This window comes from Diadema antillarum, unplaced genomic scaffold (genome assembly GCF_040938485.1).
Source record: "Diadema antillarum isolate AM-2024a unplaced genomic scaffold, OU_Dant_1.0 seq00001844_RagTag, whole genome shotgun sequence".
Lineage (NCBI taxonomy): Eukaryota > Metazoa > Echinodermata > Echinoidea > Diadematoida > Diadematidae > Diadema > Diadema antillarum.
Genome location: NW_027272516.1, coordinates 103,596 through 130,457, shown reverse-complemented (window position 1 = coordinate 130,457; position 26,862 = coordinate 103,596). Strand labels below are relative to the sequence as shown.

The 26,862-nt window shown below is 37.4% G+C and overlaps 1 protein-coding gene across 1 annotated transcript; it reads left to right on the top strand.

The window, feature by feature from the left end:
* Nucleotides 1-718: 718 nt before the first annotated feature.
* LOC139712703 (uncharacterized) lies at nucleotides 719-24,922 on the top strand. The gene is made up of 16 exons (XM_071624506.1): nucleotides 719-754; nucleotides 1,497-1,749; nucleotides 10,642-10,960; nucleotides 11,331-11,618; nucleotides 13,945-14,168; nucleotides 14,840-14,968; nucleotides 16,247-16,392; nucleotides 17,480-17,567; nucleotides 18,722-18,846; nucleotides 19,690-19,728; nucleotides 20,356-20,456; nucleotides 21,252-21,514; nucleotides 22,672-22,753; nucleotides 23,171-23,292; nucleotides 23,645-23,796; nucleotides 24,695-24,922. Exons 1-16 carry the CDS (start codon nucleotides 719-721, stop codon nucleotides 24,920-24,922), a joined length of 2,595 nt encoding a protein of 864 aa, XP_071480607.1.
* Nucleotides 24,923-26,862: the final 1,940 nt, after the last annotated feature.

Below are 26,862 nucleotides of genomic sequence, written 5' to 3'. Positions count from 1 at the left end.
GTGTCGCCACCTCCACCCTGCTACGCAATCACATTTACCACAGCTACTACCACCACCACCACTACTTGTACTACCATCCGTGTTGCAAAAATATAGGTCCTGCATCACTTTCAGTAGCATCATCATCACCATCATCTTTAGCAACTTGCTCTAAATCCCCGATACGTCATGACAAGCACTAACCAGAACGTAACCATGGTTACCGACCGCATCAGTTCCACCAGCCCTCCTTTCACTTCGCCTTTTCTGCAACCACTGTTAAATTTTGTTAGATATATTTAAACAAAAATACTACAAAAACTGCAAGGAAACACTGTCGACTTTGAGAATACATCTCAAAGAAATCATTGAGTTCTTGCTACCATATCACAGAAACGTGCTATTGGGGGGAAAGACAACAGAAAAAGATTATGGTATTTGCTTTAAATCTTCAAGTGTTGCTAACCATTAACTAAGTACATTTAGATAACATCGGAGTGCAGAGTGCGCGCACTTAGCCCACTGAGTACCAGTCGAGTGTCGAAAAGGAGTTTGGGATTCTGATTTTTTTAGAATTGTAAAAAGCCTCTTATGGTGTATATTTCTCATGAAGACAAGTTGTGCGGTTGATGGCAGTGTGACGAGGGGAAATATCACAACAAAGTTTGCATTCTGACTTAGCATAGTCCATTAAAGGTGACATCAGCAAGTTTGCGCACTTCTGCTCCGAGGACGCGAGATGGAAGGATATCCAACTGACGGACAGGGCAACAACGTAAGCGGTAGTGATCGATGAACGAGTACCTGTAGGCTGACTGGGTGATCTGTGCTCTACACGTGATCTATTGACTCAGCTGATGCTACGAATAGAAACTCTTGGATATAATGAATAATTGCACCGCGACTTTTCTTTTTCCTCACAGAACAGCGAAGGTGAAAAAGGGTGAATCCATATTTGGCTGAATAATATATGCAATGCAAAGTAGTATTTATTTACCACAAGAAACATTCTCTTTATCTGTATATTCATAAAGTTGGTTTGAGAAACTTTCGTTGGAGCTCCTTGACGTCTGGTTCACTCATTTCGAGTATCTGCCACCAAAATTCTAGCAAGGATTATAACTTACAAGCGTATTGTCTGTCCATCGTCTAACAGAATCCTGTCGCGTCCATTTTGTAACGCTGAGAGTTGCTTTTACTTAGGTCGCATCAACGGGCGCACAGGGTAAAAAAAAAAAAAAAAAAATATATATATATATATATATATATATATATACCGTTGTAGGTTGATCAGCTAACGATTAGCTCTCATTCGTAATACGAAAATAAGAAATATCATGAGGTCTCAAATTATTGTTCCCGCGGACAAATCAAACTTTTGTGCGATTGGACTCCAAGATGGGAGGAGAAAAGCGAAAGTGTTTTCCCAGAGTTGTTGGCGGCACAGAGCGAAGGCTGTTCTCGTCGCGCTGATCTTCTTTCTACAATTCGCCGTGGCTTGCAACTCCGATACCCAGTGTTGCAAGGGGGCCAATGACCGCCAACCGATGGGGCAGCGACGCCATGATCGAGCGACCGTCGCCGACGAGACGATCGAAACGCTGATCGGGATGGACAGGCTTCGCTTCATTGTCGGCCTCAACGTGTCGCAGTGGCTGAACAACGTGAATCTCAGCCGATTCGAGGAGGATCTGCCACCCCTCGGAGACCCCGATGACATACGGGATCTTCAGGAACAAAACGAGGGACTTCCGCAGGAGTGCAGATTGGGTGAGTAGCCTACCCACCCATCCTTGCACATAACATGTTGATCAAGACATACACTACAGTATGCCATCCTAACGGCAATGATATTTACATTAATTGACATTTTTTTATTGACATGCATACCGTCAAGAATTGAAAGATTACACAGGTGGTGTCAATTTCTTGAAATGTTGTTTGGTGTGAGGTTTTTTATTCTTACCACCGCCTCCCCTTCCTCCCTCTTCACTGTGTGTCAGGATGCACCTCTTTGGAAATAGGGAAAGATTTTTCAAGTTTTGCACGATGGAATTGATATTGGTATGTAGACGTTATAAGCCAGCATATCGGCGTAACAAGGCCTTAAAGATATAGCACGTCCTTTACCTCTTGTGTAGGCGTACCCGAGTCTCATAAACTGTTCTAGATGATTATGCATATACCTGTGATGCAGCACAAAATCACAAAGGAACACATATAGAATGATTGAAATTGTGCTTCGTAACTTAATGGTCTCTGGTGCTTAAGAATGATAAGTCATAAAGTAATAAAGGAATGCACAGCATGACATGGTTGTATTACTGTCTAAAAGTCTCTTTTTGCGAAATGATTATCGCCTATACTTAAAAAATATAAATAAATAAATAAATAAATAAATAAATAAAGATGAATTAAAAATTTGTAATTGCCCGCTGGCTCGTTTAGAATGAAATGAACGCATTCAGAAGTAATGGAATTAATTTTAGGGAAAGAGGACGAAACGCTTCCATTTCAGTGTCATCTACAATACAATGTGACAGCACGGGAATTCGCTCAAATTGGAAAATTCTGTTCAGTCACGTGATTATGATATCACGTGCATAAACTTATTTTTCTTTTCTACATAAAAAGGATCCGCTATCTGATTTTCTTCCTTAATGTGTATAACAGAATACAGTTACAAAGCTTGTACACGGTACGTATGCTGTTATGATGATGTCTTAGACTGGAAAAAAAAAACAAAAAGGTGATGTTTACGAAACAAAACTCAACACGAGTCCAGAAACATAAATAGTTGACCGAATCAAATGGTAACAACACTTGAGAAGCAACGTCATGACGTAATGACAACACAACAGTACGCGATTAGATAATAGGATTATTCTTTTTCTTTTACGAGAGAGCTGCCTCGTATTTGTGTATGTGCGTTTATGTGTGTGTGTGTGTGTGTGTGCTTTTTCTTAAGTGGTTTTCTATTTTTCTCAATTTGAATAGTTACGTTAGTTCAGAAAATAGTTGTTCAGGATGATAAGACTGCAAACTACAAGCCATGCCTTTAAGCAGGCCCCTCCATTTCCAACCACTTTCATTCGGTATTTGTCATAAAAGTCGGATCTGTCATGTCTGTTGCATTAAATTTTCAGTCAACATTATTTTTTTCTTGTTATGTTGTTTATGTAATTCGTGTATTCAAATATCTTATTGCAATCGCATCTGTTTTAGAAATTAAGCACATGAAATGAAGTGATTAGATATTTCACCAACCCGTTTTACAGCAAATTTCTTGTCAGATACTGCTCAATTTTCACCGGTATCTTGCTAACATTAGAATTCTTTAAAACTTTCCAGACCAAATAAAAAAAAATATATATATATGTTTCCTGCAAAGTTTCCTGCATCAACTTATAATCATTTCTATTTCTTCAAAAGACGAGTAAAACCAGTAACTATGAGACAGGATTTCTGGTTGTGTCTGATCCATTTTCGCAAACGAGAAAGTATTGAAGTTGGTAATCCCAAGACGATACGATAGTGGCGCCTTTGTCATCTTTGCCATCTTTACTATTCTATTTTTGCTCAAGAATACCTGTAAAAATCGAATGGCTTGTACAGAAGTCAGGACGCAAAATAGAATAACTAATTTGCTATCAGATTTTTATTAGGTTTTATAATATGAATAGGTATTATTCATATTATTCATGATGATAAATAACTTAAAAATCAACTTCGGACATCTCTTATAATTTGCATTCTATCAAAATCCTTTAACAGGATTGCACTGGCGAATAAATGTTAAAGATTGCTATTTCATGGCCTTTGAGTATGCAGGGCGAGAAACCATATCATTAACACTGAATCACCACAGAACCAACAAAAAGTCGCCAGACATGGATTTTGAAAGAGTAGACTCTAAGCTTTAAAATGATGTATACCTCAATTGAAATGGACTCTCTTAACCTATCTAGATATTGGAAAGAAAGCACACACACTGAAAAAGTGTGAACCGAGAAAAGAGGCTCTAAAGTACAGGTCTATCCAAGTGCTTAATCTTTACCAAACCAAGCGGCTGTGCGATGAATGGAACAAAAAACAGGATGTAAACCACGGGAGCAACAACAATGAAGAGATTATCAGATTAGGCTGAAATTGAATACACTCTGTTAACACATTCTGGCCATGTTTACTGTCAACTTTCAAAGCAGTAGCGTTATCCTTTCAAAAAGTTATTAGACTTGAGAGTGAAGAGTGTGCAAAGGCTTGTCAAGAAATGGAAAGGGGCCTCTAAACCTGATCTCACCACTCTGCATAAAGGGGGTTGTAGAAAAACTGCTGAAAGTGCACTTTCCCATTCATTTATGATCCCAAACTTACGGATAATGTAGAAGAAGGGTAGCTCTTTCAGAAAATATGAAAAACCCAATATTGACTTGGTTGACCGGTTTTGGAGCTTTTTTGAGTCCTCACGTAAAATCAAGGGGTGTGACTTTTTGTGATGCACGGTCACTTTATATGAAATTTAAACATTGCTATTTGAGATATTATCTCAAATAGATATTATTGATATTATAGATATTGAGATATTATCTCAAATAGCAATGTTTTCCGTTGAATCGTTACAGTTGTAAAACAGATGTATAGAATAAATTATAGTTTAATACAGACTCTCCAAAATAAACATTAAGATGTTTTACCTCTGCCACAATAATGTCTGCTCGCTCATGACGTAATGGTGTTCATCTGAAAAACAAACCTCGCCCTTTCTTTAGGCCAGATTTTGATAAGCGTAAATATTCCTTTAGTCTTCTGCATTCTATATAGTAAAAGTCGGAGTATTACAGTTCGGAATAGTGTTCAAGCTGTATATGTAAAATTCAATTGAAGAAGAAGTGACTAAGCGTGCTAAGAGTTAAAATAATTGTCCGAGTTTTGAAATTAAACAGCAGGTATACGAATATGTGCAAGTGTTTTGTGATCATTGAAAGCATGTACTATTCACTTGCTAAAGCTAATTTTTTCGTATTAGAGGCTTCTTTTGGCTGTTATCGCTTGAAATCATCAGACTCTAGGTCTTGAGGTGCCTTTATCAAAATTCCACTGGCACCAGACCTATGCAGTACCATCCGGTAAGGCACTTTATCCATATTTCAACGCTAACCAGTGCTTTATAAATAGATACAAATGAAAGAGAAAAGTAGATGACAATAAAGCTGGAGTTTTCACAGAAACTAAAAGATGTATTTAAGCCAGAAGTGTCTATATACAATGTATTGCACTCTTTAAACTGTTATTGGATTCAGATAAAAAGATAACTGTAATTTTTAAGCTGTTTCACAATACCCTTCCAATGTATCATGTAAGAATAGAGCCAGTGTGACAAGGCAACCTAATGTTGAAATTGATGACGTGGACTATAATGTAATAAGATTATATCAATACGTATTACATGTACCTTATTTTGCAAAGATATCGAAATTCGTGTGTGGCAAGAATACGTGTTCTCCGAGATGGAGTTGCAGTATTAGATGTTACAAAACATTATAGGCTTCAATCTATTCAGTTTTTAGATAAGACATTGCATGAGGAAATTGTGTTGGCAGAAAAAAAAAATCAATAACATTCTTCCAATTTTAACATACTCTTATTTGTTTGTTTTATTGTCCTATATTCCACAATCTAAAAATAGATAATAAACATACTAATTAAGAATTTTATGTGCAAATTTTCGACTACTTGTGTAAAAATAAGAAAATGAATATAGAAAACATTTGCCGATTCTATTAAAAGCATTCCGTGTGGGTCGTAGATTCTCAGAAGTTACAAAAAAGGGAATTCTTACATTTAAATTGCAGTTGTAGCTAACGACAGACAACATTTTAAGTGGACAATGCATACGTCGAAGAATTTAACAAATTAATGTCCATTACCATGATTACAGTTGATTATGAATGAACGACGTGATCAATATAAAATTAGAATATTGACAAAATTGTTAAACTATAAACCAATCTGAGTCTGTCTTTACGGACAGATTACCAATGGCCTGAGTCACACCGCCTTTTTAGTGCACGTTGTGAAGATGAATATTAAAACTTCCTATGTAAAAGAAAGATGAATGTCACGATATAGGCGTACAAAATACCATTAATCCCGAGAAAACGGTCTAATGATGCCACCCCCCCCCCCCCCCCTTCCCGTGGTTCGCTCCAGGTGACTAACAATACATGTATCAGCATTGAATGCTTCATTGAATTCATTTTCTTTTTTTGGTAAACGGAATTGCCCAATGCCCTACATTGCATAGCAACATCCTATCAGTTTATGTAATGTGTACATCGTCCTAAAATACCATCTAAAGGGCTGTGTCTTTGTCACCATTAATGAAACCCTTAAATCAAATAGAGGTGCTTCTTTGATTATTAGTTATTGTTTTCAATTTGTTTGTTTGTTTGGTTGGTTGGTTGGTCTTTTTATTGTTGTAAATATCCATATATGGCGAAGACTAACGACGTTTCATGAATTTAAAACCAGTCAAAACATAACCAGTCGATATAATGAGATTTGTGATAAGATCGTACTAAATATAGGTTTAATCTATGTACCTCGGAGAAAACTTTGGTCCCTCTTGTTTTCGACGGGATGTAATATAAGTTATTGCTAGTGGTCAGCCTACGTATTAAGGGTGTACTTTATTTTCCACCGCTCCGCCACAAGCCTTATCTATTTGCGCATCAAATTACCCGTTCTTAAGGAGCTAAATTTGTTCCGCTAATAATTTGCAAGACACACAAACACGCACACGCACACGCACACACACACACACACACACACACACTCAGACACACACACACACGCACACACACACACACACACACACACACACACAGCCTTAATGGAGGTAATTGTCGATCTCTTTATTAAAGGGATAGTACAGTATTGGTGGAGATGAGAAGTGGACTTTTAACTTTTTGCGAGATACCAAGAAAACACTTATCAAATAGTTCAGAGCATACCATTTTAAGAGGAATTCAAAGTTTATTTGACGAAAATTGGGTTTGGAATGACTGAAACATCCCAAAAACAAAGTAAAACAAAGCGATCATAATAAAGTGTGGGTCCCACACTTATTAGAATCACTCTGTTTTGGATATCTCAGCCATTTCAAAACCAATTTTCATCAAATAAATGTTGAATTCCTCATGGAATTACATGCTCTTTCATATTTCATAAGAGGTTTCTCATTATCTCACCAAAAAATGTTAGAAACCTGAAATTAGGTCTCAACCAAAACTATAGGATCCCTTTAACCATCTCTTTGTTACCCATTTTTTTTTTGTGCCATCTTGAAATCAAAGCAGTTATTGCCTTGAGAGTATTTTCTATTATGATTCCATGCCGTGATAACCACTGAAGAATCTGAATTTGAAAGCAGATAATCGAAATTTTTTTTTGATTTATGAAGGTAAGGTCATCTTCAAAATACTAGAGAAAATCAAAAAGCTTAGCAATGATACTGAACGCGGTGCATATGGTTAAAAAAAAATGCTTGAAGGTAATTATCATTATCATTATCATCATTGTTATTATTGTTATTATTGTTATTGTTATTATCAGAATTATCACATATATTTTAATTATTGTTTTGCCTCTCAGCAACTTTGATCTCAAATATTTCAAATTCATAAGATTTTATCAATCTGTGTTAGCATTTAAACTTTGCGTCAGCTTGTCGTCTTTTGTGGAATACTAATTGCAGATAGCTCCCAGAAGACACACATTTTTGGTTGAAAATCATAAATTGACATTTCAAAAGTTACAAGTTCCCCGTTTGAGAAGCATCTGCGGCTGGAAATATGCAATAAAAACAAAATCGACACCACGAAATAATAATGACGTTTATAACAAAATCATAACTAATTATCGCGTGCAGCTTTGAAACTAACCAATTATCAATTATTCACTCTTTCTGTGCCAGGAACTTTGGGTAATTTTAGGGTTTCTGTGCCAATTGGCACTGAAGGCATGGGTGAAAGAGTGAAAGAGTTCAAATGAATCTAGGAAACGCGTCAGGTTTGAGAGCAAGTAGGGCCTATATTCGTCAAAATACTAAAGATGGTAAAGAGGAGAGAAAATAATGAACTCGACATTTTTTATCATTAGCGCAGTACATTTGGCCGACGCTCAAGGATCATTAAAAAAAAAGTCTTCACATCATTCGGGTTTCCACCTATGTAAAACCAATTTCGGCTTTGAAAATGGGGTTGGGGGATGTGAAGATTCTTGAAAAAGGTTGCCTTCTTCAACTAAAAACGAGCCAGTCGGTTTTTTTTTTTTTTTTTTTTTGGGGGGGGGGGGCTGATTTCTCAGAAAAAAAGTACTGAAAGCATTTTGAACATATGAATACTAATATAAACCTACTATGTGTTCAAGTTCACGTTGTATGTTTCTATTCGTCTGAATGTACACAAAGGATCATTGCGTCAACGCTTATATCAGGTATAAATACACCAGCTTGTAATCTGCCTGCTTCTTAGGGATCAAGGCATATCAAATCTTATTCATATATATTAAAACGTATAAGGATTAGATAAATCTATAGATATATAGATAGATATATAATTAGATAGATAGATAGATAGATAGATAGATAGATAGATAGATATAAAGAAAGATAGACAGAAAGATAGATCGATAGACAAATAGATATACAGACTGTTTTATAGGTAGAGACAGGAGACAGGGGAGAGATATCATTTAACGCACGCATGTCAAAGGGTGTTCATTGCATTTTCTGATTTTCTTTACTGGAAGCTTTGATTTTATTGAGAATTTAGACTAAGACAACTTGCTTTATGGCTTTCAAATATTCCAGTTTACTCAAAACCTAATCGTCAGCGATTTTTTTTTTTCACTGGGAGGTTATTCAAAAATTTAAAATCTATGTCTATAAAGGAGTAATCGCTATCCTTAGAGTCACGATTTCCACGATAGGGCCTATAGTTCATGTCTGTGTTTGGGACTGAGACCATTCATTTTATTTATTTTTTATTATTTTTTTTTTTTTGGGGGGGGGGGGTTCTTTCAGTCATCGTGGTCCTTTATTTTTCATTTGAGAGAGAAAAAAGTAAGACAATTCTGACAGACGATAAAATCGGGCAGACGAGAAAAATGAAAAATGTCAAATGCTTTTTTTTTTCCAACGCGAATCCAGTTCCTGACAAAAAGAAAAAAAAAAGAAAAGAGGGGATGAGATTGGTGGGAGTGAGTCATCGCTTCTAGTTCTTGCACAGAACATCCCTATATCAACACACACACACACACACACACTAAAAAAAAATCGCCATCAGTTCTTTTTGGATCCAATAGGAGATGAGAGGTTTGGTACCCTCAATCCTACAGATTTGACAATGACAGGCAATGACAAGTGCATGCATATTTGCCATACAGATTATTGGCCCCGAAAATAGGCTCCGACTGCAGAACTGTCCATCTTCGTGACTGCCAAATTTATTCTTGGTCATTCCTTGAATTACCCACGTGATAACGTTGTATTTTTAGACAGGTGAACAAATAAAAAGGATTATTGAAGGCAACTCAGAATATGAACGGAACAGGAATAGGCATTGTGTCTCTTTGTCTGAAAAGGTCGTTAGCCGTTGCGAAATTTGGAACGCTTACGTAACTAAAATGGTAAGGCTTATTCCAAGTACACATGCAACTATTAATTTAATTGATGCCAAGACTTCTGGCAATCAATCTTTCTGTGAAATCTTATATCAAATTGAAATGGGATGGACTCATTTTGTGTCCCGACAAATTACCTATAAAAAATTGTTAAAGATTAATGTAAGAATTGTTAGCCTTCTGTGTACTGTCACATAAGTTGTGGTGCGCACGTGGTTGCTCACACGTGATTTAGAAGTGTTTGATATTCATCGTATTAGGGTACGAGATATGTCCTTGACAATGATTTTACTAGACTTAAATACATGTATCTTTCCGTGGTGAGAAAAATGTAATTATGATTGTGCTCATTGTGAAATAGTTTTACTATAGTAACAACGTTGTAGGTGAGGCCTGAAAGCAAATTATCAGATTTTTCAAAGTCACTTGGCTATACATATAGCAGATGCTTGATTGTCGAATGGTTGCAAGAAGTTGTCGGAATGAAGTATGAAATGGCAGGACAACACAAAATCATTCAATGACACAATTATATACCTGCCAAACATTCATATTGTAATTAATGATGGCAATTACTTGACTTCTTCTCTCTTCTCCTTTTGTCTTGTTTTCAGTAGCCCTGAAATCAACTTTACAATGTCAAATTCAATATTCACAAATTTTCGAAGGGTGTAATTATCAACAGGAGATTCACTTTTGTGTAAAAGTGGAAAGTGTGCACATCTAGGTAAAAAACTATCAGATGAAGGTTATAATGTATCCATACACTCATACCCACATTACTATACGTGAAGATATTTTGATGAAGGGTGACGATTTTAATACAGAGCACACCTTTCATATTAATTTCTTTTCAATTTCAATTTCAATTTCAATCCAAACTGAACAAATGAGAAAAAAGGTACATGAATATCTTTAACTGTTAACAATAACAGACTTTCTTTCTTTGCTTTTGGGTTGTAATTAATTGTTTTGTAGATTTATGTAAGCCTCAAAATGTGACCGACCTGAAGGGAACCTTCGAGTGGGACTACACCCCTGCCGGAGAGTACGCCTTTCTCCCATGTCCCAACGGGGTGTGGCTGGAAGATTACCTCCCAAGCACCCCTACACCAAAGATGCTGGCCTACCGCCCCTGCAAACCGCCGACGGAACGGACAGGGCTGCGAAAGCTCTTCTATGAGGGTGCATTCTGGGGCGAGCCAGAGACGGACATCTGTCGCTGGAGCTCGGAAACCACGTGGATGTTGGACGAGATACGAAAATCTATTGCTGAGGAGATCATTGATCTGGTACTGTATGTGATCCATTATGCAACGTTTACTACTGTCGGTATTTGTCTGCTAAAGTGACAGACTTAAGAAGGTTCTCGAAATCTTCATTTGATGTGAAAGTCGTGATTTAGGAAATGAAAACGCTATTCTTTCCAGACACCCTTTCCTTTGGGAATGTTTGAGCTACATTATATCTCTTTGCAATAATCACAATCGCTTGTATCCCTGATTGGACGTTTCACTATACTATACAATCTTCATTCCACTTCATTTTCATGACAAACCGTAAATGAAACAGGGACTAATCATAGCAGATGAAAGCTGGGCAGATATTAGAAACAAACGAAGTATATTCCGCAATGTCTTTCCGCAAAATGGTGGATGATAAAATAGCGTTCTCCTCAATTTTACGCAGCTTGGAGGGGGTTCCTCAGGCAACGCGACAGCAGTCATCTCCCATCTTCGGGAGGCCAATGAACTCCTGGACGGCATACCGACGTTCTGGCTGAACGAGATCGACGTCTTACTCGTAGCGTCCATGATCGATACGTCAATCAGCGCCGGTGTGGAAGGTTTATACGACATTGTTACCGAGCTCGGTCACGAAGTTGTGCGACTTGCCGATCGCATGCTGGATCTCAACGCGTGGGTCCTCCGAAGAGCGCATCACTCGTGTCTCAGGTAGTTATAAATTCCGAGACTCGGAGCCTTTTACGTAAATAGTTACGATTAATCTTACGCTCGATGTTTTTTTAATGCAGCTCAGAGAATCAATCGCAATATCTATCCTAATTGGAGGTCTGTATCGTAAAAATACTTACGCTTGGTTTAAAGCACAGATTCAATAACAGATAGCGCATAACTTTTTTGAATCCAGTCAATTGTAAGATCAATATTACGATCTATCTTTACGAAACAAGTCCTTGGGATCAGTCTCTTCATCAGTTCAGCATGCACTTTGTTTTAAATGTAGGACAATGTAGGTCTTGACATCTGGTTTGTTTGTTTGTTTGTTTGTTTTAGTTATTTTCCACCTAAAATCAACATCAAAATACACAAACCATATCCAACAAACAGTATTAACTGGAATACGGTTTGGGTTGCCCTGCCTGCTCAGCTGCGCTTATGACACTGCTGTTCTACCGAGGGGTCAAGAAGAACCTTATAGATAAAAGTTTATATATCAGAAAACAATATGGACTATAATCATTGAAAGCTGCTGTACGTAATCATTCAAAGCAGAAAGCACGTGATAATAGGGCCTATAAAGTGCACCCCGTTATAACGAACACGGTTATAGCGAGATTCCGGTTATAACGAAGTAAACATTCGGGCCGTAACGTTATCCACTTTATGTACTTTTAGTGTTTATTTGTTCGGTTATAACAAAGTTTCGATGTAACGAGAAAAAAAAAACTGCCGGTTCCGAGGACTTCGTTCAGTCGTTATAACGGAAGTCCACTCTACCAAGCTCCTATATAGTAAATAGGTTATGCTGCCGTTTCCATCCGGATAATTATCAAGCGTTGATTTGTGAGCTAAATCATGTTACGTTGTTGTTGCTGTTGTCGTTGTTGTTGTTGTTGTTGTTGTTGTTGTTGTTGTTGTTGTCGTCGTTGTTGTTGTTGTTTTGCTGACATTCTTTGGAGTATTGAGAGGAAGCAGAAGGGCTGCAAAGCAAAGCGGGTTTTGGGGGTTTTTTTTCTAACATTGGGTACACTTCGACAAAACAGCATATTTGAATTAATATTAACAACCTGATACAGATGTATGTTCGGAGAGATAACATATGTGTTTTTCCACAAATCTGATTTTGCCGAAGTTTGTAGAACCTATAGACTAATAATAAAAACGAAAATCGTCTTTTCCTGGAAAATCATTTTCCTTGGCTGGTTTGTGGAGCGCATTAAGACTGAGACCACGTATTTGCTTTGTTTTACTGATCACTAAAGTCCACAAGTTTGTCCTAGTCTTCAAACCGCAGAGAGACCTTTCGAGCGATACGGGACCATTAAACAGTTAAGCTTTTCTTCTTGTGGTTTTTTTTACACATCTTTAGCAGTTTCTTGCTAAAATGGTAACGTAATACCGATTATCAGAGACGCAGATATAACATATTTCAACCCTTCTCCAATGTTCTCTAGCCATTGTCTATATTTGAACACAAGGTGAATACGACAGTGCCAAACCATTTTGGTCGGTGATTATTCGAAAGGCCGCCGCACACTACACGACCTTACCACGATGTACTTGTCATACGACCTTAAAACCAGAAGTGTGACGTCACATACTGAAGCCAGAATGGTCAAAAGCCTATAGCTGTGTAGTGTGATCGCAGGCCTTCAGTTTGCGGTGTCGAATCGTGCGACTAGTCGTATGACCCAGCTCGCCTCTCTATCGTGCGACAGGTCCGATCGTGTAGTGTGTGGCGGACTGTATAACGCTCCAAACACCCCGATCTGAAAAGCGGCATGGCTTCGACTCGATATCATTTTGTATCAGTTTCGACTTTTGTAACGGCAGACGATTTTGGCTACTAGATCTTCATGGAGTAGAGCGTCTTAACAAGCTTAAAGTGTAAATTCATACCATAATCAAGATTGCTCACACCACGGAGCTATTAAAAAGCTCCTTGGTCACACATTGAGAGTAAAAGCAAGCGAATGGTCATTTTGTAGATCCTTCATGCAACACTGACCTTGAATTCAAAAAAGAGAGGAATCTATTAAGTTTCATCTGCTTTAGGGAAACATTGATAGAAATATGGCAACCAAATTCGTTATCGGAGGGAAGTGATTTCTGAAATGTTCCACATTAAAATTATTGCTTTATCTTACCCCAGCAAAATAATATCATGCATGCAAGTAATACAAAACCTATTCAGGTTTCTTCCTGAAAATCATTTTCTGTTTAAAAAGTTGTATGATTGGCCTCTCAACATGTTTGTGGTTTGTTTGTTTGTTTGTTTGTTTTAAAAATCTGGCACATTTCCCGCTCTGTTCTTCAGTATCGCAGACAATTTGCAGATATACACGGAGCACGTGACTATGGGTTGGTTTGGAGAGAAGCTGACTCATCACGGCCGAAACCTGTTCCTCGAGGTTGACCACACCACGCCGGAGTATCTCGAAAACCTCCCTCAACGGTGGATGGTGTCACCCGACATGGGTTCTGGCGCCAATGATTCAAAACCGATTGTGTCTATAGAGTTTCCGTGGGCCAAGATAGCTGGTACGTCTAAGATATAGATTGAGATCAGAGATGCCTGCAATTGCTTGACGCTAGGTGTTGGCGGATTTGTTCTGGTACTATAACCTAGGTTTATGTATCTAAAGGGGAATGAAATCCAAATATTTTATGTGAATTGATTGAGTGCAGATATGTTATTAGAACACTCTAGTAGTAAAGTTTGAAAAGACAAGTTTGATTTCTGAATGTTGCCTTGCGCATGGAAGGCAGAAGACCACAAGATACGAAAACTAGGTGTTTAAAAATAGATGACGTCAGTTACTTGAAATCAGCCAGTAACATTACCTTAGAGCGCTGGATTCTTATCTGATGATAATTCAGTTTTCCTGAATGAAGATATTTATTTATGTCTTTCAATAGTCCCTCTCTCTCTCTCTCTCTTTCTTTCATTTCCACTCACATGCACACGCATACACACGCACTTACACGCACACCTCCACTTTTTTTTCTTGCCTCAGTTGCCGTCATACCCTCCCCAAGTTTCTAATGTCAAGTTTCCTTTAACCCTTTGTTTGCTGTGAGTGCTGATTGGCCAAAAAAAGAGAACAAAATAACAACAACAACACAAAAAAACCTCTCATAGCATCGTACAAACTGTCCAAAGTCCATGGCGGAGAAAGGGTTAATCCATTTGATGCAATGTCCATTTGCAGCCGCTAGGAGGCGCAACGCATCCAGCACTGAAGAAAACGACGACGAAGATACGTCGAGCTACGCGTGGCCCGATATGTTCGCTGTGCCGAGTTACAAGCTGCGTGCGGCCGCTATAGTCTATTACACCGGTAGGTCCATGGTAGGACAAGTTAATAATGGAGGCGTATATATGTGATAATCTATCAATCGATCTTTACTATCATGTTACGAATCGGATGTACATGATGTCGAATAATGCACTGTAATAGTTTTATACAAGACAAAAATAAATGCATGATTACTCAAAGTACAGTTTCATTTCACCGAGGCTGAAGGCCTATGTCGTGGACGTGAGGACATACGTGAGAATATTGTGCATTAACGAGCATTTACAATTTCTTTTGGTAAATAATGGAATTTATTACATTGATTTATTACATACTTCATGTATTAGTTTAGTTACACGCGATTCTCCGTGCAAGAATCAAAAGTTATAATTTACAACTGTGTGATCAATAACGAAATCAAGCAATGAATGTCACTTGATGGGACAATTATTATAGCACATTTTGTTACAAACACGTTAGGTCTATATGTTTGATATGTATGCACGCATTTTTGCTCTTGAAATTATATATACATGTATAATTATGTGCCCATTAGTGATGTGTATACAACTATACATACATACTCATATTATATACGAGTATATTAATGTACATGTTTATATTGCTGATTTGAGCATTCAGCATCGAACAAGAACTTGAATCATCCCAGTGCAAAATATGCCTTTCTAGCCTTGCATTATATCATCACAATGATTTCTATGTCAGCAATTATGATTAGGCGCCTATACTTTCATGTGCAGAAAATGTAATAAAAAAACTTTCATCTCCCTTTCATGCTTTTTATGGGGTGCACAAACAAGATTATTAGTTGGAGAGAATTGTAAAGAAATTAAGGTTTCAAACGAAATCGGGAGTTGAAGAAACGTTTCATCAAACGAATGCTTCAGAGCTTCCTTTTCAATGAACTGATAATTCCACTTCGCAATCCATTCCGTTAGAATTGGAATGGACCATCTCAGTAAAACGTTAATTCTCACATTGCAGTGTTCACAGCCTTTCCTTCTTCTTGGATGTATTTCTTATGGTGTAATGCTGCTAAAGAACAAGTTGACTTGGGAAACTTCATAGCGCTTTTTGATGACAATTATAGTTGTCTCTAATATCCATTGTATCATCAATGATTTCTGAATAATGACATTGTACAAAGTTACATAATTAACTTGATTTAATACGTATTCTATCAGGTGGTTATAATGAAAGAGACGTTTACCTGGTAAATCATACAGTAACAGTGCATGCAATGTAGAAAGCATATTGAAACAACGGTGTACATTTCTGCTCACTGCTTTTTGAAATCAGGAAAGTTCTTCGTGAGTGAGTTGGCTCAAATCACGCCTGTGGACGATGCGGGTCTCATCTACATCCACGTGTACACGGACGGGGTACCGCTGGAAGAAACCACCGAACCGTTGGCCATCACGTTCTATCATTCTGAAGACGAACAGGTAAGACACAAAAATTTCAATCAGAATCTTACACTTTCAGAATTTACGTGTCTCTGTGTCTCTACAGTATCTACTACACACAAGTACGCACATAAATTCATTGTACATGAATATTTTGTTACAAAAAAGGGAATGCATTTACATATTATATACATACATCCTTAGTGAAATCATTTAAACATCCCTAAAACATATCTGTTTAATATGCCATAGAAAAAGAAATCATGTCACATACTTTATTTTTTTCTTTTTTTTCTTCCTTTTCTTAACCTTAAAGCCTAAAAGCGCCATGAGCATCTTTTTGATGGATTGTTGCGCTGTAGATATGTAAACTATTATTATGATCATTATTATTATTATTATTATTATTACAATTATCATTTTTATTTTTATAATTATTATTACAGTTATTATCATTATTGTTATTATTACAATTATTATTTATATTATTATTATTATTATTATCATCGTTATCATTAAGTACATTATGTATTATATATATGCAAGTCATACATGCTTGTGAGCATATCGCTCATTATGTTTGTAAGCATGTCATTATGTCATTTAGACATAAGCGCTCATTGTTCTGCATTTTTCTTTACATCATTGTGATGACCGTCCAAGAAGACTATTGTCTCTTTCTTCTTGCGTGTGAAAAAAAGAAATGCTCATAATAATCATGATCATCGTTTTGAGTAGACCATGTTGTGCCTCCGTTTAATAAGTAACTTATGCGTAGATGATACATTTAAAAAGAATGTGTGACCGGCGACAACGGTTTCAGGCAAAAGTCGGGAATTTAGACAATTTATTTTTTCATCGAATCACAATAGCCATTTCCTAAGCTTTGCATTGATATAAAACACTTTTCTCCGACACCGTAAGTGGGCATAACAAAGCAAAATATAGTGCACTTTTCAACTTGTGAGAGCCTGACAAAATTGGGTGAAAACGGACTTTGAAGATTCATCTCTTGACCAAAGATAATGTCACTTATGCTTAGATAATACATGAAGAATCCAATTAAGATAATAACAATACATCAAGATAATACAAAAAAAAAAAATACGTGTCTTTGCTCCAACAGGACGAAATGCCAAGTCTAGGCGATCTAGCTTGTAGCTCAGCCCGTCTACTTAGCGCTCATGAACCCATGCCAGACCTGCTCAACCAAGGTGAGCATAAACTCCGACATTTCAAAGTGGACTGATGTGAAGTATCTATCATCTCAAGCTTTATCCCTATGACAGCTCCCCTAAGCCCCATCTCTGCTCCCTCTCTCACTATCTCTCTCTCTCTCTCTCTCTCTTAGTCTTTCTACGTTTTATTTCCTAAGTATTGAAGACCGTGTTTCTTTTGTATCTGTTGAAAATCTGAACCATTGCTTTTATTTTTTTTTGCATGATGCAGGTCCTTAGAGTAGTTTGCTGATTTTTCGTTTCAATTATGGTGACATTGTTTTTGATAAGATTAACATTTTGTGCAGTATGCAGGTTAATGTATATAATTTATATAGAGAAAGTTTTTTTAAGAATCATATATTAATGGATCATATAACAAACTTAATCATTTGGAGAAATTAATTGATGATAAGAACCGAATACGAATTCTGAATTAGACGTTATCATGTATACGTGTAATCGTAATAGTTTTTGAATGGACAAATATGAAGAACCACCGTAATGAAATACCAGCTATGGGTGCATTGAAATGATGGTCTAGAAAGACTCCATTCAATTTGGCAGTTGAAATGTTCCCCAGAATTGCCAGTGGCCTTTGCCACGGAGAAATGAATGAGATCACATGCAGAAAATAGCGTCTTGACAATTGTTCGGCAAATTGTTGGAGAATTCATCAATTGTAGTATGTTCAGAAAGTATTTATGAGGTTTTTAATTTCTCGTTGAAATAAAAAAAAAGTCCTTTTCAAAATTCTATTCAATCACGGCAATTTGTTTCAACAAAGCTGTTTTTCCATGCAAGTCTGTGAACAGATTAAAAAACACACAAACAAATAATACCCACAGCACAGTAATAGAGTAAGTGGCATAACTCAAGTAACATAAACAAACTCAGTTATCATCGTGTCAGCAAACATGCGTCCCTTTTGATCAATTTCCCTCCCTATCTGTTATTTTCAATTCTTTGTCTCCTAACCCATTCCTCTTCTTCCTCCTATATACTCCTTCTACTGCCTCCATTATAGTAACCCTCCACCCTACCCCATCCCACGTGCACTTTTGTGGCTGTCATTCTCTTCAAGTTAAATACATGCATGATACTAACTTTGTGTGTTTTTGATATTTACAACTTCATTAACCTCTCCGCAGTTGAAATAGAATGGGATTCATCTTACTGCACGCTGAACTTCACCAACGACAATTACACGGTGTGCATGTGCACTCTGCTAGAAATCATTGGACTCATCCGAGATTTGATTCCAACACCAGCGCCGGTAAGAACACAGCCTTGGCCTTTCTGAATGATGGTAGAATTCGCAATGTTGGTCTTGTTGGTTATTATGATCCTAACACCCTTATGCAGCATCGTGTCTGTGAAATGTAGACATGCCTTGACACAGTTGGGAAGCACGAAGTGTGTTTCATGTCTTACGAAATAAGTTCATACGGATGATTGATGAATGATAGATAGTTCTTTAAACATATCCAATGTGGTATGGATACCTTTGAATGTCATCTTTCTCAAACGATATCTAATCGTCAACTGATGTTTTGGCGCCAATTTGCAATCACCCGGGTGTGACATTCGGATAAGAGCGTCATTCTTGGGGACGTAGGGACCTATCGTCAAATCAAGCTTTTAGTGCTGGCACAAGTCGTTCGATGGCAATGTGAACAGGAATGCAATAATCATCGTTAAGTGAACAATAATCTCGTTAGACAGGAAACGCAAGTAATAATAATACTCTTTTCACGAGTGTTACCGGATTCTTTTATTTCACCATAATGGTTGTCGATTCCTTCACGTTGCTTGAGGAGTTTATCAAAATGTCGTCCTTGTCCTTATATCAAATATCTGTATTTAACTTTCCTCTGATTATATTCATGACAGATCCCTCTGGAAAAAGATTTCTCGCTTTTTGAAACTAACATCATAATTTTTCTATTATTCCACTGTACCAGTTATTTCTATTATGTTTGCAGATGAACAAATAGATAAATAGATAGATGAAGATAGATAGATAGATAGATAGATAGATAGATAGATTATGTATAAATATATAACACACGAAAGTAAAAATGTATGGGTATTCTGTATTCTTTTTGTTTTATTCAAGACAACGCCTGAGACCCCGCCTGGCCCTCTGGAGTTCATAGTAAGTTTTTAATTACTTTTTAGAATATTTAAGCTTAGAAATGTAATTGTACCGTATGTTAATAAAATTTCCACTCAAACGAGACATGAAACTCGTCACTGAAGACGAGTTAGGTGATACGCTAGTTGGTCATCAGATATCGGTTACCCGTGATCGACAACGAAAACAATATAATATAGCGACCTGAACTTATATTGCGATAATATATGTTCGTGAAGTCAAATTTTTTGTGCTTTCAGAATTCAGATCAATTAATTGCTGATAGCGTATTACCTACGTAGACCTTCAAACGATATCGACATAGATACAGTATAAATGAAAGAAATGATAATGCTCTTATTGAAAAAGGTAGAAAATGATACACAATCATACTGTCGTAGTGCAATGAAGATTGATATCTGTATGGAATGACAAACATATGAATATATGTATGCACAAATATAAGCAACAGAGCAGCCTCAGGAAAAGAAAATAGATTGAAGCCGATCGATACTAGCCTTTACCCATCGAAAGAGTACTGAAAAGGCTTAAACAAAATATCCTTTTCTCCCTATCTATTTATTTATCTATCTATCTGTCTGTCTATCTATTTATCTATCTATCTATTATTCTCTCACTCTCTCACAGGGCATCCCAAACTCCCTTGGTCTCACAATTACGAGTTACATTGGCTACAGTATTTCCATCATCAGTATTCTTATGACCATCCTCACCTATGCTTTCTTCCCGTAAGTCCTATAATCATTTTTAGCCTTCTATAGCATAATGAAAGAGTACTTGACCTTATATACCTCTGTAGAAATAAAGGGGGGGGGGGGACTAATCATTAGCCTTAAAGTCAGAGGTAAGTCGAGAGAATGATGTGAACCTTCATTTTTAAAGAAAGTTTGTGGAAATTCTATCGTTGTCCATGGGTGACGTCACGAATTGTAGCAGTGTTCTTTGCACTCCAACGATGGAACAAAGTAATTTAACGGGAAAAGATAACTCTTAAAAGGATTGTCCGATTCTTCTCAAACTTTATAGCTAAACGTGTTCCAGTGATTATTGTTGCCTTCACTCATTTATTATATGTGTGTATATTTGGGTTTTGGTTCTGTTTCTGTGGTTGTTTTTGGTGTATAATATATTATTATTATTACAGTATCTTATTATATTAGTATCAAGAACTGTTTCAAGAATGGAATTAGACGTGATTTTATCATTATCATAATTATGCGTCTCGACTAGACCGTATGCAGATCACAGGTATTTAGTGTTAAACGTGCAGCTCGTCAAAGATTTTCCATGCAGTTCAATGAAAGAATTACCGAATTTTTGTCTTTTCGTTGAACATTTGTTCATTTTTTTCATATTATGATCCGTTTGGCGCGTCAAGGAAGGGACACTTCTGGTGCTACATGCCATAAATTGGGGCATTACGATTGGGCAATTTTTTTTTTTTTTCATATGGGGACATTGACCATAGGCCTAAAGCATGTAAATACTGTTTTATAGTCTCCTCTCTAAATTCCATATTTCAGTAATCTCCGTCGTGGTCTCCCCACCCTGATCCACGTCAATCTCTGCGTGGCCATTCTCCTGCTCCTTCTCATGCTGATCTCCTCCGTGGCCTTCTGCGACACGGTGATCGGGTGCAGGGTGGCCAACATCTTCCGCGTCTACATCATCCTCGTCTCGCTGATGTGGAATGGGGTGGAGGCCGTCCACATGTACACGTGTCTAGTCAAAGTCTTCACTTCACACGCTTCTCATTTCGTCCTAAAGGCTGGCATCATTGCATGGGGTGAGCTCTCGTATACTTACATTGTAGTTTAACTTTACCGTAGGATGACCTCTTACAACTGTATTGTATATGTTTTCGTGTTTTGTTTTTTGTTTTTGTTTTTTGTTTTTGTTTTGTTTTGTTGTGTTTTAATGTTTTTTGTCGTTGCTGTTGTTGTTATCGTCCTTGTCGTTGTCGTCGTCATCGCCGTCGTCGTCTTCGTTGTTGTTGTTGTTGTTGTTGTTTTTGTTGAAAGATAGTTGATGAGATTGGTTGATGGATTTCCGACGTTTATGAACAGCATAAATACTGCTACTCATGGTTTACCATTACCTTCGTGTAACCAGATAACCGTCATAATAATGTTCATATCACCATTGTGTCAGAGATATGCATTATTGCTCTGGCGTTCTGGCCGAACACACATTCCTTATAGACAGTTTGCGCTTTGCTACTTGCTATCAGCTTTGCTGTGTATTAAAGTCGGAGGTAAGATGCTTTTCATGTTGTCGATGTTTTGTTCCCAAGAGCTTAATGTGTGACATTGAGATCGTGCCGCGTAAAATTGAGAGCGTGCCCCGAGCCATGCATGCTTTTTATTTTCATTAACTGAGTTTCATGAACTGAGTCTACTGACATAAATTGCTGAAACCAGAATCTCTTGGAACAATTACACATGTGCATGTGCAGGGACCAAGTGCAATATTTTTATTATTAGAATACGCGTATTCGATGTACTTTGTTTAGTGTTATGTTACTTGTTTTTCAGTTATGTATACATATACAGTATCTATTTTTCTTTACATGTATGTGGATTTTTGAAATGGAGACTGTTGAGAAGATTCTTATGCCTTAATGCATGATAATAAATGACTTGAATCTTGAACTAGGACAGCATTAACGATAGATTAAACAAATATGAAAATTAATTGTTAAAATAATCAAAAACACTACAGAAATGTGTTACGTCGATGTTTACGTCGATGTAGGGCAATTTGTCAATCAATTGCAATGAAAACACCTAGACGGAAGAATCAATGTGTTATGATGTTATCAGTACCAATAAACGTCCTAGTGGTATATTGTTATTATTGTAGTGAGCAGCAGTCGAAGTTGTACGCGTAGTCGTGATAGTAGCAACTTTTAAAGTCATAATTATTTGGAACTCATTCCTGCAGTTGTACCACTCATAATCGTCGTCATACCAGCTGCTGTTAACGTTAGCATCTTTGACGGATCCCACGAGAACTGCACTTTTAGGTAAGGTGGGGTTTCTTTATGGGTAATCTGGCAACACCATTCTGGAAACTTCTGTATTATGTTTAATTTACTCAGTAGTCTTTCTCAGATTTGTGTATACGTGTATTTGTATACGAAAATGTGAAAACGTGCGACGCATCGAAATCAACATTGTGTCCACTTACAAAAATGTAACGTATACGTGATGGATATGAAAATGTGAAAACATGTGATGGGTTTAAAGTAACATATGTACTTACAAACATGTATATAGGATCAATATGACAACGTGAAAACATGAGATGGACTTAAAGTAATATTGTGGCCACCTACGAAAATGTATAGTGGCAATCAATGATATGTATATTTATGTATTTAATTCATATTTTCGCCCCTTTACTAGTAAATAATACGTAGGCCTATTCTATACCTATACAGCTGTCGTCTCAGTCCGATCGCGTTCTACTGCCTCTTTCTTCTACCCATGGTCGTCATCGTCCTTTTCAACAGCGTCGTCTTCGGACTGGTTCTCAGGGTCATCAGGAAAATCTACGCCAAAGGTATTACGAACATACATACAGACATACACACAGACACAAACACGCACACACAGACACACACACACACACACACACACACACACACATATATATATATATATATATATATATATAACAGATAGATAGATAACGCAGACTCTGAATAGAAAATTTGGAGTTCTATGAGGCGATACTTCACATACTCTTTGCTGAATTTTGCATAATGCACTATATAGTCTAATCATACTCAATCTGCTAATGACACTGCTATCAATCTGTCTGATTATGATTCTATTTCTAATTAACTGGAACAATGATCAGCACTTAACCTTGTTATATCTCATCGTTCTAATCTGGCCTTTCCCTCGTACAGATGGGAAAAAGACGCCGCTGAACCAGCTAAAAGGCGCAGTGGCTTTACTGGTGCTGCTAGGTATCACGTGGATATTTGGCGCCGCGGCTGCCGTCAACTTTCAGTTCGTAAACACAGCCGAGGGACCACAGGCAGCTGCCATTACATTTCAGGTCGGTAACAAGGGTAAACGTGTCCGTTTCAAGAAGCTCATTAGTGCCAAATGTACACCAGTCGCGATGCATGCTATTTCAACTAAAACAGTTGTGGTTATCGTCTTTGAATCCAGTTGATTAAAGAATCCATTGGTAACGTTTAACCGCAACAGGTATAACATGTAATCTACATAATTTAATAACAAATAAACAGAGTACGTAAGTAACAAAGTCTGCTGACTCACATTGTTTTACAAAGAGCAACAAATTTAGGTATCTTCGAATTATTGTATAATAGTATGTGTTAGCAACTTTTTGATTTCGTTTTGTTACCATCTCGGAATAGAAATATAAATTGTATCAGAAGTCATATTGTCTGATATATGTAACATTAGCCCTGTAGGATGAAGATGTTGCAAAAAAAAACTTTTTAAACAAACTTTTCCTTTATCTTGCGTTTTTAAGATTTAGAAATAAAACGACGCTTTAATTTGTGACCCATATGAAGAACAATTCACACACTGGATAATGGGTCATTCTTCATTTGCCCTCTTTATGGCTATGGTCGTTTCAGGGTCGAAGGATACCCTACCAATGTGTCCACTGAATCAAAATCAACGAAGACTCCTCTTCTTTCATTCTTGATATCCACTAAGATTTGGGTGCATGCAGTAACTGGCGTTTGATTCCAGAAGTACATGTAATTGCATTCATGTTTATCATGGCTACACCACTGATTAATCGGTGTTTATTTAAGTCGATGAAGGACAATTCGTCAGTCAGTTGCAATGAAAATGGTTTAATGTGAACTTGTTTCAGTTTATTTCACGCTGTATAAGATTACCCTTGCACTCAGCGGCTGTCTTCTGATTTCGCTTTTGCTTTAATTACACGTATTCTCTTTTCTTGGCGACAGGTTCTTTTTGCGATCTGCGTGGCTTTCCAGGGATTCTTCATCTTTATTTTCCACTGTGCTCGGTATCCCGATGTCAGACAACAGTGGAAGGCCACCCTCACACCCAGGAGATGTCGACGGCACAAGAGAAAATCAAGCTGTATTCCAACTGTCTCTAGTCTGGCCAGTCTGAACATGGCGACTGAAATGCGAGTACTCGAACCGCAAACGCAAGAGACGAGATTGTAGCCGTGCATGGTGTTCGGTGTTTACCGAATAAGATACAGTACTGACATTAATCCACTTTATTTTATAGTCGTCACAAAGGATCGTGTCTGTAGAAAGGATTATGACTAACTATTGTGGTTTGTTCTGTAACCTGTTCTGCGTGATGTCGATGACGTTTCACAGGAAGCAAAAGGAGTGCCGCTGAGTGAATTTTCCGTTCGACCTTCGCAATGACCGGCCTAAACGACAGTCGTCGTGCACGTCGCATCCACTGAATGACAAGCCTCATGATTATGAAACTGTGACGACAGAAGACAAACCTTTCGAACTCATCCTAACTCAGTATGAGTTCATGGGATATCACAGAGAGGAATAAGCGTGAGAAGATTTCGATCCAACATTTCTCGCGTTTAACTAAAAAATGTTTGTAGGTCACTATAGTACCGGCCACGAAATGCCGACAATCGCCGGTAAATTGCCGGGTTTGTACAGGTCTTTGCAATGCAATGCAGTATGTAGATAGGAAAGAAAAAAAAATTATGAAATATTTCCAACGATCATTGGCAACCACTAGTAGCAAGCTAGTTTCCGAACCTACTTAAAAAGTCTTCTTTGTTTTTTTAGTCTGCTGAGGGGAAAAATCCAAAACAAAATCAAAGAACACAATAATACGATCGACTATCGAGAGTAAACATAACTGATGGTTGGTTTTCAAGACTCAAGAGATCGAAACTGGTTGTCAAGTGATGCTTCCGACATACAATACACTACGATACCATAATAGGTACTTGCATAGCGTTGGCTGCAAATGTCGCCCGCCATCAATGTGGACTCGGGACTCCGTGTCTTGCAGCCGATCAAGCCGTGAGCGACTGCAACGCACCTTCGAACCAGTTTTAGATTGATTTGTAGCGAGTATACTCTTGCTCAGCCGTGTCTTCATCAGGAAACGTCTGCCTCCGATTTGCTATTCAATTGGCGGGAAGTAAATTATTAATTGCACAGCAGTATGTGGTATAGTGGACTAACAATGAGAGAACGTCGTGTCGGATCTTGGTCTTCTGTCGTTATTATGATGAGGCGATAATCAAAATCGGTGTTGTAAGGTCGATAACGATCTATGATGCTTTACTTGATATCTGAACTGATACTTTTAAAAATCTATTGACGACTTTAAATACGTGATGATCTTTAGTACACGCATCGGCGACTAATCGCTCAAAGTTTGTTTTGTGCTTTTTGTGCTTTATTCATCTTTAGATTTGAGTTTGTATTTTTTTGAGGCTCTTTTGTTTTTATTTGGTCAATGCGGTCAAAACGCAAAGCAATGATGGTGTTTGGGAGTGCATGACTACATTGTTCATAAGAATGACTGCGTCTGAATACAAAAACAACAGTCTCTTTATTTCCCCTTCGTCTAAAAAAGGAACCTATAACACGCACCATAATGCACGGGTTTATCAAATAAATCATTGTAGGTTTAAAACTATCTATGGAGTACATCATAAATAACTGATGTCAAAGGCTGAAAAAAAGAAGAAAAAAAACAGTATGACACTATGCTTTATATAGGTCTCTGGCATTGTATTAAGGATGGTCAAACAACGCGTTTTTGCAGGATATATTGTTATATTTAGGAATATCTCATCGTGTCAGGCATTCTACAGTAAATTACTTTGACGCGTTTTGCCACGTTCTGCTTGTGAAGATATAGACATTAAGGTTTTATGCATGATTCATGATTTGGGTACAATTAATCAGCATCACGTTAAAATCACACAGCCATACACTTATAAACAGCACTGTCATTAACATGAATGGTGCATGCCAGCTTTCCATGCCATGCGCTATGACTATGATTACGGCAAACTTTCTGCCCTCCAAACAAAATAACTTGTTAGAAGTCGATTGTAAGACTGAACTTCGCAACCACGGGTTCATTAGTTCGATGAATATTATAA